Below are 16,292 nucleotides of genomic sequence, written 5' to 3'. Positions count from 1 at the left end.
TATATACGACTGGCTTCTTTCAGTTTCCATCTACCAAATCCACTCACAAGGCTTTGGTCGGCCCGAGGCTATAGTAGAAGACACTTGCCCAAGGTGCCACGCAGTGGGACTGAACCCAGAACCATGTGTTTCGTAAGCAAGCTACTTATCACACACCCACTCCTTCTATATATTTATATATATATATGTATAATTATCATCATTGTTTAACGTCCGCTTTCCATGCTGGCATGGGTTGGACAATTTGACTGAGGACTGGCGAACCAGATGGCTGCACCAGGCTCCAATCTGATCTGGCAGAGTTTCTACAGCTGGATGCCTTTCCTAATGCCAACCACTCCGAGAGTGTAGAGGGTGCTTTTACATGCCACAGGCATGAGTGCCAGTCAAGCGTTACTGGCAACGACCATGCTCAAATGGTGTTTTTTATATGCGACCTGCACAGGAGCCAGTCCATCAGCACTGACAACTACCTCACTCGAATATTTTTTCAAGTGCCAGTAAGGCAACGCTGGTAATGCTCACGCTTGAATGGTACTTTTTACGTGTCACCGGCATGGAAGCCAGTCAGCTGCTCTGGCAACGATCATGCTCGGATGGTGCTCTTAGCGCTCCACTGGTACGGATGCCAGTCATCGAATTTGATTTTGATTTCACTTGCCTTTAGAGGTCTTCGTAAGCAGAGTTTAGTGTCCAATGAAGGAAAGGTACGCATATGTGGGCTGGCATAGGCTACGGGTTATGGTCTCATTTGGTTTGCCGGGTCTTCTCAAGCACAGCATATTTCCAAAGGTCTCAGTCACTAGTCATTGCCTTGGTGAGGCCTAATGTTTGAAGGTCCTGCTTCACCACCTCATCCCAGGTCTTCCTGGATCTACCTCTTCCACAGGTTCCCTCATCCGCTAGGGTGTGGCACTTTTCACACAGCTATCCTCATCCATTCTCGCCACATGACCATACCAGCGCAGTCGTCTTTCTTGCACACCACATCTGATGCTTCTTAAGTCCAACTTTTTTCTCAAGGTACTTCCACTCTGTCGAGTATGCACACTGACATTACACATCCAGTGGAGAATACTGGCTTCATTCCTTGCAAGCTTACGAGAACCACTGATTTAAAGAGGTTACCCTTTAAATACTAACCTGTCTGAGACCACTCCTAATTCTATGATAGAAATTCATTGTTTTAAAGTGATGTAAATCAAAACCTTCCATCAAAGTTTCATACTAATTTATGTTCCAAACACCAGCTTTATAATGACATAGTTATTTTATTAAATTCTTCATTATTTTTCAAAATTAATTGGAACAAAGACAGAGTATTTCAATAGAAATACGGTAACAAAAGGGTTAAGGTAACAAGGCACTTGTCCTTTCTATTTTATTCTACTATACCCAAGAAAATCTGTTCATCACAACAGAATTGAAATCCTAAAACTAAGGTGCCACATTAAAAGCATTGTGGGTGCTGATTCCATGTAAAAAGCACTGGTGAAGGTGCCATGTCAAAAGTACCCAGTACACTCTTTAAAGTGGTTGGCATTTGGAAGGGCATCCAGTCATAGAAACCAAGCCAAAACAGACTATGGAGACTGGTGCAGCTCCTGTCAAGCTGTCCAACCCATGCCAGCATAGAAAACATACATTACATGATGATGATGATGATGTTTATTACAATGACTATCTATTCTACCTATATTACCTTAGTTATTGATTGCCACGTATCATTATTGGTGATAGGGATATGAGCCATTGACCATTGAGCTTTTTAACCAACATTTTACTGACTTAACCAACTGTAAACCATGCTAGTGTAATAGTCACTCAGCTTACTAGAAATAACAGCTAAATCTTTTTGTCTTAAAAAGATGGATGTACACATTAAACAATGCTGGATGGTATATCTTTGATCATAGGTCTACTAGATTAGAACATATCTGGAGTAAAATGCTAACAACTGCTATCCTCATTTATGTCTCTCCCTCTCTCATTTGTTTCCCTTGTTTTTCTCCATCCAGGTGTTGCTGATTTGACTGGTGAACTAATGAGGATGGCCATCAAGTCAATCAGTGGTGGAGATGTCGAAACTCCATTCCGCATTTGTAACTTCCTGCGTGAGATCCACACCAACTTCTTGGGTTTTGGGAACACCTGCCGCGAGACTTCTTTAAAGATGTTAACCATGAAACAGTCACTAGAGAAAGTCGAGACAGCCTGTTATATGATGAAAGTACGAGGTTCTGAAGTACCAAAACATGCCATAGTAGATGTCTTACATTCTGCTGACAGAGAAAATACACACTTTAGTACGGACACTTATGGTTAACATTAAAGTTTTGATATAACCTTTTATTTTTTCTTACCTTCTATTTTAGTGTTGGTGCTATGATAAAATGTACCCAGTGCACTCTGTAAAGGGGTTGACATTAGGAAGAGCATCCAATTCCATGCCAAAATTAAAATGTTCAAGGTAGATGTGGTTCCAGGACCTATTCAGGAGGACAGCAACTCTGAATCAGGACTGATTCACAAAATGATGACTGATCCCACCCATATTAACATGGAACTTTAACATAATTATTGTTATTAATATTAAAGGGTTGTGGATTGGGAGAATCATTAGAGCATTAGTCGATATGTGTAGCAGCAGCTTCTTCTGGTACTTTACATTATGAGTTCAAATCATGCTGTGGTCAATTTTACGTCTCATCCTTTCAGAGTTTAACAAAATAAAATACTAGTAAAGTACTGGGGTCAATAGTATCACCTAACTCCCTCCCCTCAAAATTGCTGGCCCTTGTGTAAAAATTAGAAAGAAAAAGGCCATGAGCTGGCAGAATCATTAGGTGCGTCGTACAAAATTCTTAGTAGCATTTCTTCTGGTGCTTTACGTTCTGAGTTCAAATTATGGAGATCATCTTTTCCTTTCATCCTTCCAGGTTTGATAAAATAAAATACCAGTCAGGTAATGGGGTTGATGTAGTTGACTAACCCCTCCTCTCAAAGTTGCTAGCCTCATGCCAAAATTAGAATTATTATTGTTATTGTTATTATTATTATAAGCTGGCAAATCATTAGTACACCGAGTAAAATGCTTAGCAGTATTTCATCCATTTCTACATTCTGAGTTCAAACGCCACCCAGGTTGACTTTGCCTTTCATCCTTTCAGGGTTGAATAAAGCAAGTACCAGTTGAATACTGGGGTCAATATAATCAACTTACCTCCTTCCCTGAAATTGCTGGCCTTGTCAAAATTCGAATTATCATTTTATCAGGAAGGCAAACTTTTGACAAAATTTTCCAAAGCACCTTACAATTCACTATCAAAGGCCTTGGTCAAGTTGACAAAGTCCATGTAGAAGTCAGTATTTTGCTCATGTGCTTTGTCTTGAACTTGCCTAATGGCAAAAAATCATGTGAACTGTGCCTCTCCTAGCCTGAAATCCACATTGGGATTCAAGATATAGTACTGTGTAAAAGTCTTCGGCCACTTTAAACTATTGTAAGTTCCTACTAATTGCCAACTTATAAGTGGATGTTTTGCATTGTGTTTTTTTACAGATGAAACATTGGCTCTGTTGAAGTCATTTCCATACCTATTCATATTTTGTAGTAGAGGTTCTGAACAAGAGGGGAAAATGCAAGACAACCACCAAAAACGGCTGTGCAAAAGTTTTTGGCACCTCACATAAACCTATCAAGATACAGTGTTTTAAAACAGAAAAATGTCTATAATGAAAATTTATTACATAATGTTAATTTCAAGAAGTTACTGTACATTGTTAATATTTTGTGTGGCCTCCCTTAGCTTGAATAATTGCTTCAATGTGCCTGGGAAGAGATACAAACAAATCCTTTACCATCTTCACAAGTATGAGATGCCATTCTCTGTAGCTGAGCTCCCACAACTCTTCAAGATTGTGTAGATTCTTCTGACAAACCCTTCTCTTTATTTCTGTCCACATTTGCTCAATGATATTTAAGTCAAGGCTCTGAGTTGGTCAATCTTTCAATATGGTAACACCTTTATCAGTCAGACTCTATTGTGTTGCATGCAATGTGTGGCATGGAGCTCTGTCATGCTGAAAAATCTCACCTTCATCCAAGTCTGGTATCAAGTTGCCCTTCAGCAACTGGATGTATTTTGTACTATTCAAGTTACCATCAATTTTAACCAACTTTCTTGAGCCATCATTTTTTATGTATCCCCAAACTTCACTGTTTTCGTTGTGTAACGTGGAACGTTTTGATTTCTGATAAGTGAGAATTTATCAGAAGGCCTCTAGGAAAGCGAAACAACCCATGTTACATGATGGAAACAGTGAAGTTTGGAGGTAAGCGTCTGATGCTTTGAGGATACATAAAGTGATGGTTCAAGACGGTTGGTTACAATTGACGGTAACTTGAATAGTGACATTTTTCTATTTTAAAGCCCTGTATCTTGATTGGTTTATGTGAGGTAGCTGAAAACTTTTGCACGGCCATTTTTGGTGGTCGTCTTGCATCTTCCCCTCTCATTTAGAATCCCAACTACAAAATATAATGATTTGGTATGGAAATGAATCCAACAAGACAGATGTTTCACCTGTAAAAAACACAATCCACTTATAAGTTGGCAATTAGTAGAAATTTACAATAGTCTGAAGTGGCTGAAGACTTTTGCACAGTACTGTATATACTGTTGGCTACATGCTTATTGATGCAGTTAAGAATCACCTTCGCAAGAATTTTTCTAGCTATGTACAACATACTTTAAGAGTACTCTTGATGACAAAGTCATTATTAGAATATTTAAGGCTACAAGTACTTTTGGAAAACTTTCCTATCGTTTATGGGATGAACACAGTATCAGTTTGAAAACTAAAATAAGTGGATACAAATCTAGTATTTTTAGCACACATTTTTATGGGACAGAAGCAAGGATTCTCTACTACAGACATATAAAGAAATTTGAAACTTTTCACATGTGCTGTCTGTGCAATATCTGCAACATAAAATTGCAGAATAAGATATTAAATGTCAAAATTTTAGGAAAATGTGATAGCTCCAGTATTGAAAGCATGCTATTGAGAATTCAGGTCAGACAGGCAGGACATGTTGTTCAAATACGAATTCTTTTGTAAGGCCAACGAATAGAAGGGTTCCATGGTAAAGGAAGACCCATCCTTACATATAAGGATAAGTTGAAGCAATCACTAAAATCTCTACAGCTTAATTTATTGCCTAGATCAGAGTGATGTAGAATGTATCATGATCCATCTAAACAATTTGAGTTTAAGAAACAGCAAGAAAAGAATTATATCCTGCAATTAACAAACACATTTGTCCAATCCCAAGTAAAATCAAAACCATCATAGCAAAATCCATTGCAAATAGACACAGCATCTCTTATTTTTAATCCTTTCTTTTTCCTTCAAGCACTCATATGTCAAAATTGATAGGAGTGGCCATCATTATTATTACCTCCACCTTTGTGAAGGCGGAGGGTATTGTTTTCAGTCGTGTTTGTTTGTCCATGAGCAAGATATCTCAAGAACTGCTGGATGGATTCAGATGAAACTTTCAGGGATGTTTGGCCTCATGACTGGCACAAACCGATTAGATTTGGGGATTGATCCAGCACTGGACAAGGATTCTGGATTATTATATTTACTTTACATGAAATATTACAATCTTACATTGACTTTCAAGTCTTTCCACATCAGTTATGGCGGTATTGGTGTTTCTAAAGTTTTATTTTCATTTCTCTATTATTAATTTTACTCATGTCTCTAAGTAGAAACTGGTGGATAAAGAAATCAAACTACATAAACAAACGACAGCAAAACCGTTCAGAAATTAAATAATACTAACATATTCAGTAGCAATAATAAATTTAATTTATCCTCAGCAATTTTTAGTTTTACCAGTTTTGAATATATTGCTCCTGTTTGAAACCTCTTACCTACTTGACAATTGCATTTCTAGCTCTGTCTGGACGGAAGCTTTACTTCTTGGACTCACATTTTTGTGTGCAACGATGTTGTTAAACCTCTGTTAACAGCACCGTATGCAGGTCCTTTCCGTTTTCTTTCATGCATGGATAAATTTTTCACTATAGACTTAATGGTCGTAAAGACAGTATAACAGTGGATAGACTAAAAAAGGCCTTCATAGAGAAAACTCTCTGTTCCCACTGCAGACGATACACACACAGCATTACAAACACAGCCCGCACACCCACCTTCACATTCCATAACTTCCATTGGGATCAATCAGGTAGTGAACAAGGATTCTGGATTATTTTTCCGGTTTTTTTTTTTACTTGATTTTTAAGAGTAGTCAGGTTCATTTTTAGTATTCTCGTTTGTGAGACCAGTTGAATTTATTTAAGATATTCTTGTTTTAAAAATCATCTCTGGCTAATTGTTGAGAGGATGTTGGTGTTACTTTGTTGGAGGTTTGCTCTCTCTGTGTACTCTTATTATTATTATTAAGCTGGCAGAATTGTTAGCATGCCAGGCTAAATGCTTAGCAGCATTTCGTCCATTTTTATGTTCGAGTACAAATTCCGGTGGGGTTGATTTTACCTTTCATCCTTTCAGGGTCACTAAAATAAGTGCCAGTTGAACACTGGGGTTGATGTAATCAACTTATCCCCCCCCCCCGAAATTGCTGGTCTCATGCCAAAATTTGAAACCATTATTATAATTATTTTTACTACCACTACAACAAAGGTAGTGGATTGAGAGAATCATTGGAGTGTCAGACAAAATACCTTTCGGTATTCTGTCTCTTTACATGAAATATAGTACCAGTCAAGTATAGAGGTTGATATGATCGACTTGCTCTTGCCCCTTAAAATTGCTAGCCTTGTGCAAAAAATAATCAAAGTTAAATTAGTTAAGAATTATTAGAACCACATCACTATTAAGACACATATAGTAACTGAAGGATTGGAACATACATTACATCTTGAAATGGTGTATCATTACTAAGGCAAAGCTGTATATGAGCAACAATAAATTCTGTGATCTCAGGTTTTATTCACTAAAGATAATCCATTAAATAAAATGATTGAATGGGTCGTATTGTGTACACATCACCTAAAGAAAACTTAGGTTATAACTAGATACTGTACTTTGATGGTTAAGTTAACGATGATCCAAACAGATTGTAAATATATGAGTATGTATTTATATATATATATATATATATATATATATGTGTGTGTGTGAATGTAATAAAATATAAAGAGAGGAAGTATATCTCCTTTATATTTAACACATTCCTTACCAATTGGATTTTCAACTGCACTATACATTACATCCCTTTGTTTTGTTTTACTTTATATGGCTTGTAGCCTGATCCATTAAAGGAGCTTTTTTTTATGAATACCACTGGTTAGTTAAATCCATATATTGTGCATTAAATTTATGTATGTACAAAATGTGCTACTTGCCTCTGTAATTCAATAAAAAACAAGCTGGCAGTAATTTCTATCATGACCTAAGTTAAATCAGATTATATTAGGCCACAAGACAAAGATTTTATCCATTGATAGATCATATGAGGAATGGTTTATCCAGTAACTAGAAAATTAATCTATAATCAATTAGTGCTGTATAAAATGATCTGAGAGAAAAACTGGGTATAATAGGAATGAACTATATTGTGTAAGAAAAAAGACTCAATTAGTATGGACATGTGATGTGCATGGAAGATGATAGGAAAAGGAGTGCCCAAAGATCTGTATAGGAAAACCTATTGAAGAAGACATGGGAAGAAGTGTTGAAGACTGGTCTCAGGGGAATGAAATTTACCAAGGAAATGACTGGAAACAGTAACAAGTGTTGAGACACTGTGATGGGGAAAACCTATCCAACTCATGCAAACACAAAAAGAAGCATGTCTGTGTGGTTAAGAAGTTTGCTTCCCAACCATGTGGCTTCAGGTTTATTTTCAGTGTTTTTTACTATAACACTGGGCTGACACCAAAAACTTTGTAAGTGAATTTAGTGGACAGAAACCAAAGGGAGAGAGGAGGAAGAAGAGTTAGGGAAAGGAGCTGTCATGGTTAGTTGAAGGGAAAAGTGAAGAGGGAGAGAGAAGTGTTAATGATATGTAGTAGGGGGAAAGTAATAGATATTGCATGGTTAAAAAGTTAGTTGAAGAGAGAGATATAGAAATACAATGTTTAGCAGAGGGGGTAATATTCTGATAGTGAAGTTAAAGAAAGGCAGAGAGATAGAGGGAGTTATATTGGGAGTGAGAAGCAGAGAAAGAGACATATTGAGAGTAAGAAGCAGAGACAGTGACATAGCCAACCAGTACATTACAATGTCACATGGTTAGTGGAAGTGAGAGGTGAAGAGAAATGATAATGACATATTAAAAAGTTTGTTTAAGTAAGAGGTAGAGAGAGGGGAAATATAAAGTATTTAGCTGAGAGAAATTTTAAACATCATTTATCAGAGCAAATAAATACACTGACAGCAGGATATGAAACAACCAATGGAAATGAAATGAAAGGAAAAATAATCTTGATCAGCAAACAGCTTAGACTGGGCTTTGTTACTGAAAACTACTATAACAATGATGATGGTGGTGGTTAGTGAAAAGTGTTTTTCTTCCCTATTTTGAATCAAATTTTTTTATATCACCTATCACTTGAAGCATGCACGTAAGTGCAATTATTGTCTGCTCACTTAAAAATTGATATTTGTTTATAAACTATGGCTAACAAGAGACAGAATGAGATGATATAAGCAACAATATAAAGAGAAACCGAGGGTCAAATCACTAGAAGCTCAGGAGCAGCAGCATAGAAGGGAAAATATGAGAATACAGTGAGTATTTACAACAGATAAGAGAACCTGATCAAGATAGAATATAAAATGAAAGCAGATGAGAACATCAAAAAAAAAAAAACTTAACATATGGTTGAAAGCTGTAACATTGGTGACATGAATATTCTCTGTAATCATTTGAAAGCTCCTAGATTTATAAATAACCCTCTGATCTACTGAGAAAATGAGAAAGTTATGCTCCCTCAGTTACAGCCTCATTCAGAAGAATTGAAATGTTTTATTAAACGAAAATAATGCAAAATATACAATTTCAAATGAAACATTAATTTTTGTGATTCTATATAAACTTCTATGAAGGCACATGATTTAGTGGTTAGGGTATTCAGCTCACAGTCGTAAGGTTGTGAGTTCAATTCCCAATGATGCATTGTGTTTTTGAGCAAGACACTTTATCTCACCTTGCTTCAGTTCACTCAGCTGGCAAAAATGAGTTGTACTTGTATTTCAAAGAGCCAGCCTTGTCACACTCTGTCTGGCTGAATCTCCCTGAGGACTACATTAAGGGTACACATATCAGTGGAATGCTCAGCCACATGCACATTAATTTTATGAGCAGGCTGTTCCGTTGATCGGATCAACTAGAACCCTTGTCATAACCAACGGAGTGCCAGTTATATAAACTTCCAACAATTTAGAAAATTTTTTATTTACCATGGAATTTCCACAGGTATTGCTAGTATTGGCCAGGCTATCTGGTGCTGCACCAGCTCTGCTAACCACAGCATTTGTTCTATTCCCCTTGTGCTTTCACCATTCTCCACATTGTTCCAAATATCTTTCTTAAATCATCTTCCCACCTGGTCGGAGGTCTTCCGAGTGGTTTCTTTTGTTCACGCAGGTACCACTCAACAACTGCACAGGTCCACCGACTGTCTGTGGACCTTGCGACACGACTGGTTCATCATAGCTTTGTGTGGTGGTATTCTGTGAAGACATCCTTCACTCCAGTTCTATCCCTGATTTCCTCTTTCCGGATGTGATCTTTTAGCGAGATTCCCAACATCAACCTTTCCATGGCTCTCTGCACTGTAAGCAGGTGTTGTTGTTTTCTCTTAATCAAGGCCCAAGTCTCACATGCGTATAGCATTGCCAGCAAGACTGAGCTGTTGAAGAGATTGGCATGAGTTGCCTTGTCTTGGTTTGCCTTCAGCACATCCTTCACTGGGCTGAATGCTCTCCATCTTGCTCTTACCCTTTGCGAGATCTCATTCTCCATCTCTCACTTTATAGTCACTTCTTGACTGAGATACACATTAGCTGCTCACTTCTTCTATTTCATTACCTCTAACTTTTAAGTGACCGATCGGTATGCTCTCACAATGCATGTACTTGGTTTTTGTACGGTTGATCTTCAGGCCAACTGCCAAACCCCTGAAAGCCAGTTCATCCAGCATGGTCTGCAGCTGATTGGTACTCTCCGCTACCAGTGCTATGTCATCAGCAAATCTTAGATGGGTGAGCAGCTCTCTATTTATCCTTATGCCCCCATTCCAGATCATGTCTCACATGACCATCTTGAGACACATTGTGAAAAGTGTATCTTGACACACTTCACCGGAACATTCACAGGTAAGGATAATGGGACCACATTTGTTGTGCACCCAGTATTTGCCTCCCTAAGAAGGGTGACATATTGTGTCATCACACCTTATTTCCTGAGAGCTTGCAGTACTGTGTCAATTTCGATACTGTCAAAGGTTTTTACGTAATCAATAAACAATGCACAGGTGATGCCTTGAGAATGACTTTGAGAGGTACAGAAAAGAGAAGCTCCTGAAGACCACACAAAGACAGAAGAGCCTCAAGAAAAGTGAAAGGGAGATGAAGCTTTATAGAATGGAAGTAACAACACTGAAGAACCAGGACAGAAATGCAGTGACCAACAGAAGAGGTGTGGAGGAAGTCTGCAAATCCTTTAAATCGAGAGCAGTGGTTGCACTTCCATCGTTGAAAAATGAAGGAGAGAAAGTATCATCTATTCTGATCAGAGCCCTCAAGCTGATGAACAGGGGAAAAGTACTGGACAAGGATGGCATAACATCTGAAACGCTGCAGGCCAGCAGAGAGCAGCAATGGAAAATCCTCACTCTATGCTTCAACTGTAACCTAGAGGAAGGGTCAATACCTTCCCAATGGAAGGAGTTAAGTACAAGAAGGGTAATAAGGAAGATCTTAAGAACTACCATCCCATCTTCCTCCTGTCTTATATTTACAAGTTGTTCATGAAGATAATCACCGAATGGCTATCTCAACAACTGGATGAGCATGGGGGTTCAGAAAGAAGTACAGTACTATAGATTATATATTTACTCTAATGCAGTTGCTGGAATTAGTGAGAGAGTACTGACTTCCTCTGTGCATTGCATTTATTAATTACGAAAAAATGTGTGTGCATGTGTGTGTTGTGATAGTTGTAAATGACTCAGTGCCATACAAGAGGTCTCCTTCGTTTCAAATTTTCTGTTTAAACACATCCAGTCATAGGAAACATAAGTATAGAAGCACAACCAGAATGATGTCAAAATCTGTTTTGACCCTTTAGCATTCAGGTTACTCAATCAAATATAATGCTTATTTATTCACTTTGTTTTGATTTAATCATGCATTATCTCATAGCTTTGAGATTTCAATGATGTGATTGTTTTATTTTTAGAATGGCATTGTGGGATAGGTGTGAGAGGCCAGATCTGGCTGATTGGAACATAAAACAATAAGAATATTTGGGCCAGATATGGCCAGTTTGAATGCTAAAGGGTTAATTCATACAAGCAAGTTCTATACTATCAATGAAGTTGATAGAATGATGTAAATGGGAAATTAGCAGAATCAATAGAACTTTAAACAGATTGACTTGTAGCATTTGGGCCAGCATTCAGAGTTCAAATCCTGTGGTGGTCAACCTTGCGTTTCATTCTTTTGGGAGTTAATCTAAAAGAAGTATCAATCAAGCACTAGTTCTTGTTGTTGCTCTTCTTCAAAATCAGCTGTGATCAAACTTAGGAAGAAAGATGGGCTCTGCTAGGTTTAGGTACCCAAAACACACTGTATGTCACAATGGCACCTACATTCCCACCCTTGCCAGCACAGAAGGCAGACATTAAACGATGATGATGATGATGATGATGATGATGATGATGATGATGACTCAAGGCAAGGCAAGAAATGATGTAGCGAATCTTTCAATTATTACAAAGAGATTGAGGAAATAATTTGGCAGTACTGGTAAGGAACCAGACAAAATACCTTGCAATATTTTGTTATATCACTTTTATGATCTGAATTCAATTCCTACCAGGTTTGACATTGCATTTAATTCCTCCTGAGGTCAATAAAACAAGTACCAATCAAGTATTACATTTGATTTAATTCTTCCAATCTAAGTGATCATAATTAGAAAGGACAAGTTTTGCTTGAATAGGTTCTGAATTCAAATTTTGCATGCATCAGTTAAGTTTCTCTTTCATTCTTATTGGATCCCTAAAAAAGATACTGGTACCACAGTGGGATCTGGCTGATTCAATTAATTACACCAATTCTTCTTCAAAAGCTAGGCTTATACATAATAAAAGGATTCAGTTATTGTGAAGGGTGTTGAGATTGGGAAGAAAGAAATAGGCAGAGACAAGCAGACAGATTATGGAACATTGGCACAGCTTGAAGTATGTGGGCTGCACAGGGTGGCATTTATATACATGCATTTAATATAGTTGAAAGAATATTCCATTTAACCTTTAGCATTCATATTACTCTGTCAAATGTAATGCTTATTTATACACAATATTTTGAATTAAGCATGCATTATCTTGTAGCTTTGAGATTTTGATGATATGATTGCTTATCTTTATAATGATACTGTAGGGTAGGAGTGAAAGGTCAGATCTGGTCAGTTTGAACATAAAACAGGTAGAATATCTGGGCCCAATATGGCCTGTTTAAATGGTAAAGGGGCAAGGATGGTAGCAAGCAATCAGGCAAGACCCATACTAAACTACTGTTATGGAATCAGCAAAATGGATAGCAATGCTTTTATTATTGATGAGAGTGACCAGCACAAAAGAGACATTTGGGCCTAAACAATTCTTAGAAAACAAAAAGATTTATTTCTGCATACAAAGAAAAGTAAAAGCCATAATTTTGATATCACTGAATGTTTATTTAGTATATTATTGTTATGGAGTTCTGTTTTTATACAAAATATAGCTATATACATATTTCAAATATCAGATCAATGGTTTTACAATGGAAGTATTATAACTGTCTTTCATAATAATCTGTTGCAAATCTTCAATGATGTTTATCAAATATAATAAAGTTAATTAAAATATAATATAGTAATTAAAAGAATTGCATTTATCACACAAATAATATTTTTATGCCCATTATACAAAGAATAAATACATTCATAGGAAAATAGACACATTATATATGTATGTGCATAAATATATATGTATACATATTATGCACACACACACACATATACACACACACACACAAACATATATAATTACATATGTTTACATACAGCAAAACATATACACAAAAATGTGTGTGTGTGTGTATTTATAAATATATACATATTGATAATAAGGAGAATGATGAATTTGCACATTCAAACTTCATGTTTATTTACAGTTGGTTTATTCAAAATAATTGTCTGACATGAATACTGTTGCATATTTATATGCAGTGATTTATGCATTATGGTAGTTGTGAGTTGTGAAAAACTGTAAATTGTGAAAAACAGCTCATGAACATCATGGTTTACTACTACTGCTACCAAGACTAGTTCAAACTAATAATGGAGGAAAATTCCTCTTCGAACAATGTCATATTTATACACCCTGAAGAGATTGTACTAATTATGCATAAATCGTTGCATATAAATATGCAATTAATGTGATCGAAACACATGTCAGACAATTATTATGAATAAACCAACTGTAAATAAACATAAAATTTGAATGTTCAAATTATTCATTCTCTTAATTATCAATATTGTACTTTACATGCTAAGTAACCAGGAAAAAAACTAACATCATAAAACATACCATCTGAAGGAACCAGCCTTGGCATTTTATATGCATATATAATTACATATGTTTACACACAAAAATGTGTGTGTGAGTGTATTTATGCTATAGTGATTTAGAGACCTTCTGATTAAAGAATCTGTTGGAAAAGAGGAGGTGATATTGTCATATAACATTTTACAACTGGAAGTTCTTATGGGACAACCTTCTGAAGGCTGCACATCAAATCTGTAGTTGGAGCAAAGTTTCAACCAAACTGTGGATGATATGGTGGTGGAAGAGTAAGGTAGACAGGGTTATAAAGACAAAGAGATGAACTTGGAAAAAACTAGAAAAGGGGAGCAACAAAGACTTGTATCAAGTAACTAGGAGGGAAGATAGGCTACAGATTCATCTAGCAATGGCAGAAGCAGAAAGGAAGAAGTTTGTCAATGTCATATAGCATGAAAATCAGAGACTTGTGATGTTCCAGATTGCTAGACTGTATCAGAGAGAATCAAGATGTTATGGGAGAGAAGTGTGCACAGATGGATAATGGTATGCTTGCACTTAGTGACTCTGAAAGGAAGGAAGCATGAAAGTGTTATTATGAAAGGTTATTAAATGCAGAGAATGAATGGGAGAAAGGGAGTCTCTCCAATGTGAATCCAACAGAGAGATTAGTATTTCTAGTTGACATCAGTAAGATAGATTAGGCAATTGAGGATATGAAGACAGGGAAAGCCACTAGTCCATCAGGAATTACTGCTGAGATGCTTAAAATATCTGGTGGTGTAGGATTACAGTCTGGTTGCCTGTATAGTTAATCAAGTTATTCAGGAAGGCATCAGCCCCAATGACTGGTGTAGTAGCATTATAGTCAGAGAGCTTTTATCTCTATTGACGACAAAAGGTCTCTCTCTGAGTGAATGGAAGATTATATGATGCTTGTGTATGAACAGTAATGCTAAATGGTAGTGAGACATGGGCCCTAAATGCAGAAGCTGTGTAAAGTCTAAAAAGGAATGAAGCTAGTATGCTCAATTAAATGCACAATGTCGGTGTTCATGACAAAGTACTTGTGTACTGAGGGAAAAGCTAGGCATAAAAGAATCAGATGTAGTGATCAAGAGAGAAGACTATGCTAGTTTGGTCATGTGATGCATATGGCTGAGGAATAGTTGCATAAAGAAATGCTAATTGCTTAAAGTGGATGGAATTTGTGGAAGAGAAAGACCCACGAAGGCATGAAGGTATGGAAGGCCAATCTCAAGATGCTGAGCCTTATGGAGATGACAAAGGACCAAGATGCTTGGGGTTTTTCTGTGCTCAAGAAGACCTGTCCATCAGAGCAGAAAAGATATCCTAAAACCAGCTTGGTAATGTTTGTACATGTGAGGGGTCTTGCCCTACCTCCACTCTCTCTCTAACTCATCAAGCATTTCCCGCAAATCTCATCCTCTAACATTCATTATTTATCTATCTATGGTTCTACTCAACTGCTTTAATCACCTGAGAGCAGAATTTCATTTCTGATTATCTTCCTGCCCACTATTTCCACCAATCACCTCCTTTCTGTGCCTTCTGCCATTGCTCTCTCTCCTCTCTGCTATACTCCATCGTTAATACTTCTCTTATCTGCTATCACTCTCAATGGCTTCAAATATCTACCATAACTTCCCTGAGCCACTCCTATATCCCCCACCATCATTTGCATCCCTTGCTATAGTCATCTCAACCCTATCTCTCCTCACACTTTTGTGAAACTTCCCTGTCTACTCTCCTGCCCACTCACCCTGTCCAGTACCACTTCACTTAAATTAACCCCCCACCCACTGTACCTTAAGGGCATGTCTCAACACATATCCACCACCACCATCATCTCTCTCTCTCTCTCTCTCTCTCTCTCTCTTCCTATCCATCTATCTATCTTTTTCTCTCTTTCTCTCCTTTCTTTTCCAACAGGGGTATCCAGGTATCTCCTCTACGGCAAGACACCTACCTCTATCCCTCTGTTATATTTTAACCTCTCATCAACTGGCACAAAGCCATTTCCCTCAATACTACTCCCCTCCCAATCAAAGGAGGAGGAGTAGTAGTTTTGCAAATTACAAGTCCTGGTGATATGTAAAAAGCACCCAGTACACCCTGTAAAGTAGTTGGCATTGGGAAGGGCATCCAACCATAGAAACCATGCCAAAGCAGACAACAGAGCTTGGTGCAGTCTTCTCACCTTGCAAGTTCCTGTCAAACTGCCCAAACCATGCCAGCATGGAAAATAAATGTTACATGATGATAGTGATGATGTATGTGTGTATATCATCATCATCATCATCATCGTTTAACGTCCGCTTTCCATGCTAGCATGGGTTGGACGATTTGACTGAGGACTGGTGAAACCGGATGGCAACACTAGGCTCCAATCTAATTTGG

General features: G+C 37.4%; 1 protein-coding gene across 5 annotated transcripts in view; it reads left to right on the top strand.

The window, feature by feature from the left end:
- Positions 1-2,350, top strand: part of LOC106870009 (translin-associated protein X) — a 20,859-nt gene extending 18,509 nt beyond the window's left edge. For all 5 annotated transcript variants that reach the window (XM_014915967.2, XM_014915968.2, XM_014915970.2 and 2 more), the window contains exon 3: positions 2,019-2,350. In XM_014915967.2, coding sequence (XP_014771453.1) covers positions 2,019-2,326 — 308 coding nt within the window. In that variant the 3' untranslated portion in view covers positions 2,327-2,350. The remainder of the gene's footprint in view (positions 1-2,018) is intronic.
- The last annotated feature ends 13,942 nt before the right edge of the window (positions 2,351-16,292 follow it).

This window comes from Octopus bimaculoides, chromosome 5, assembly GCF_001194135.2.
Source record: "Octopus bimaculoides isolate UCB-OBI-ISO-001 chromosome 5, ASM119413v2, whole genome shotgun sequence".
In the NCBI taxonomy this organism is placed as follows: Eukaryota; Metazoa; Mollusca; class Cephalopoda; order Octopoda; family Octopodidae; genus Octopus; species Octopus bimaculoides.
The sequence above is the reverse complement of the archived record's forward strand: the minus strand, read 5'-3'. Positions and strand labels throughout refer to the sequence as shown.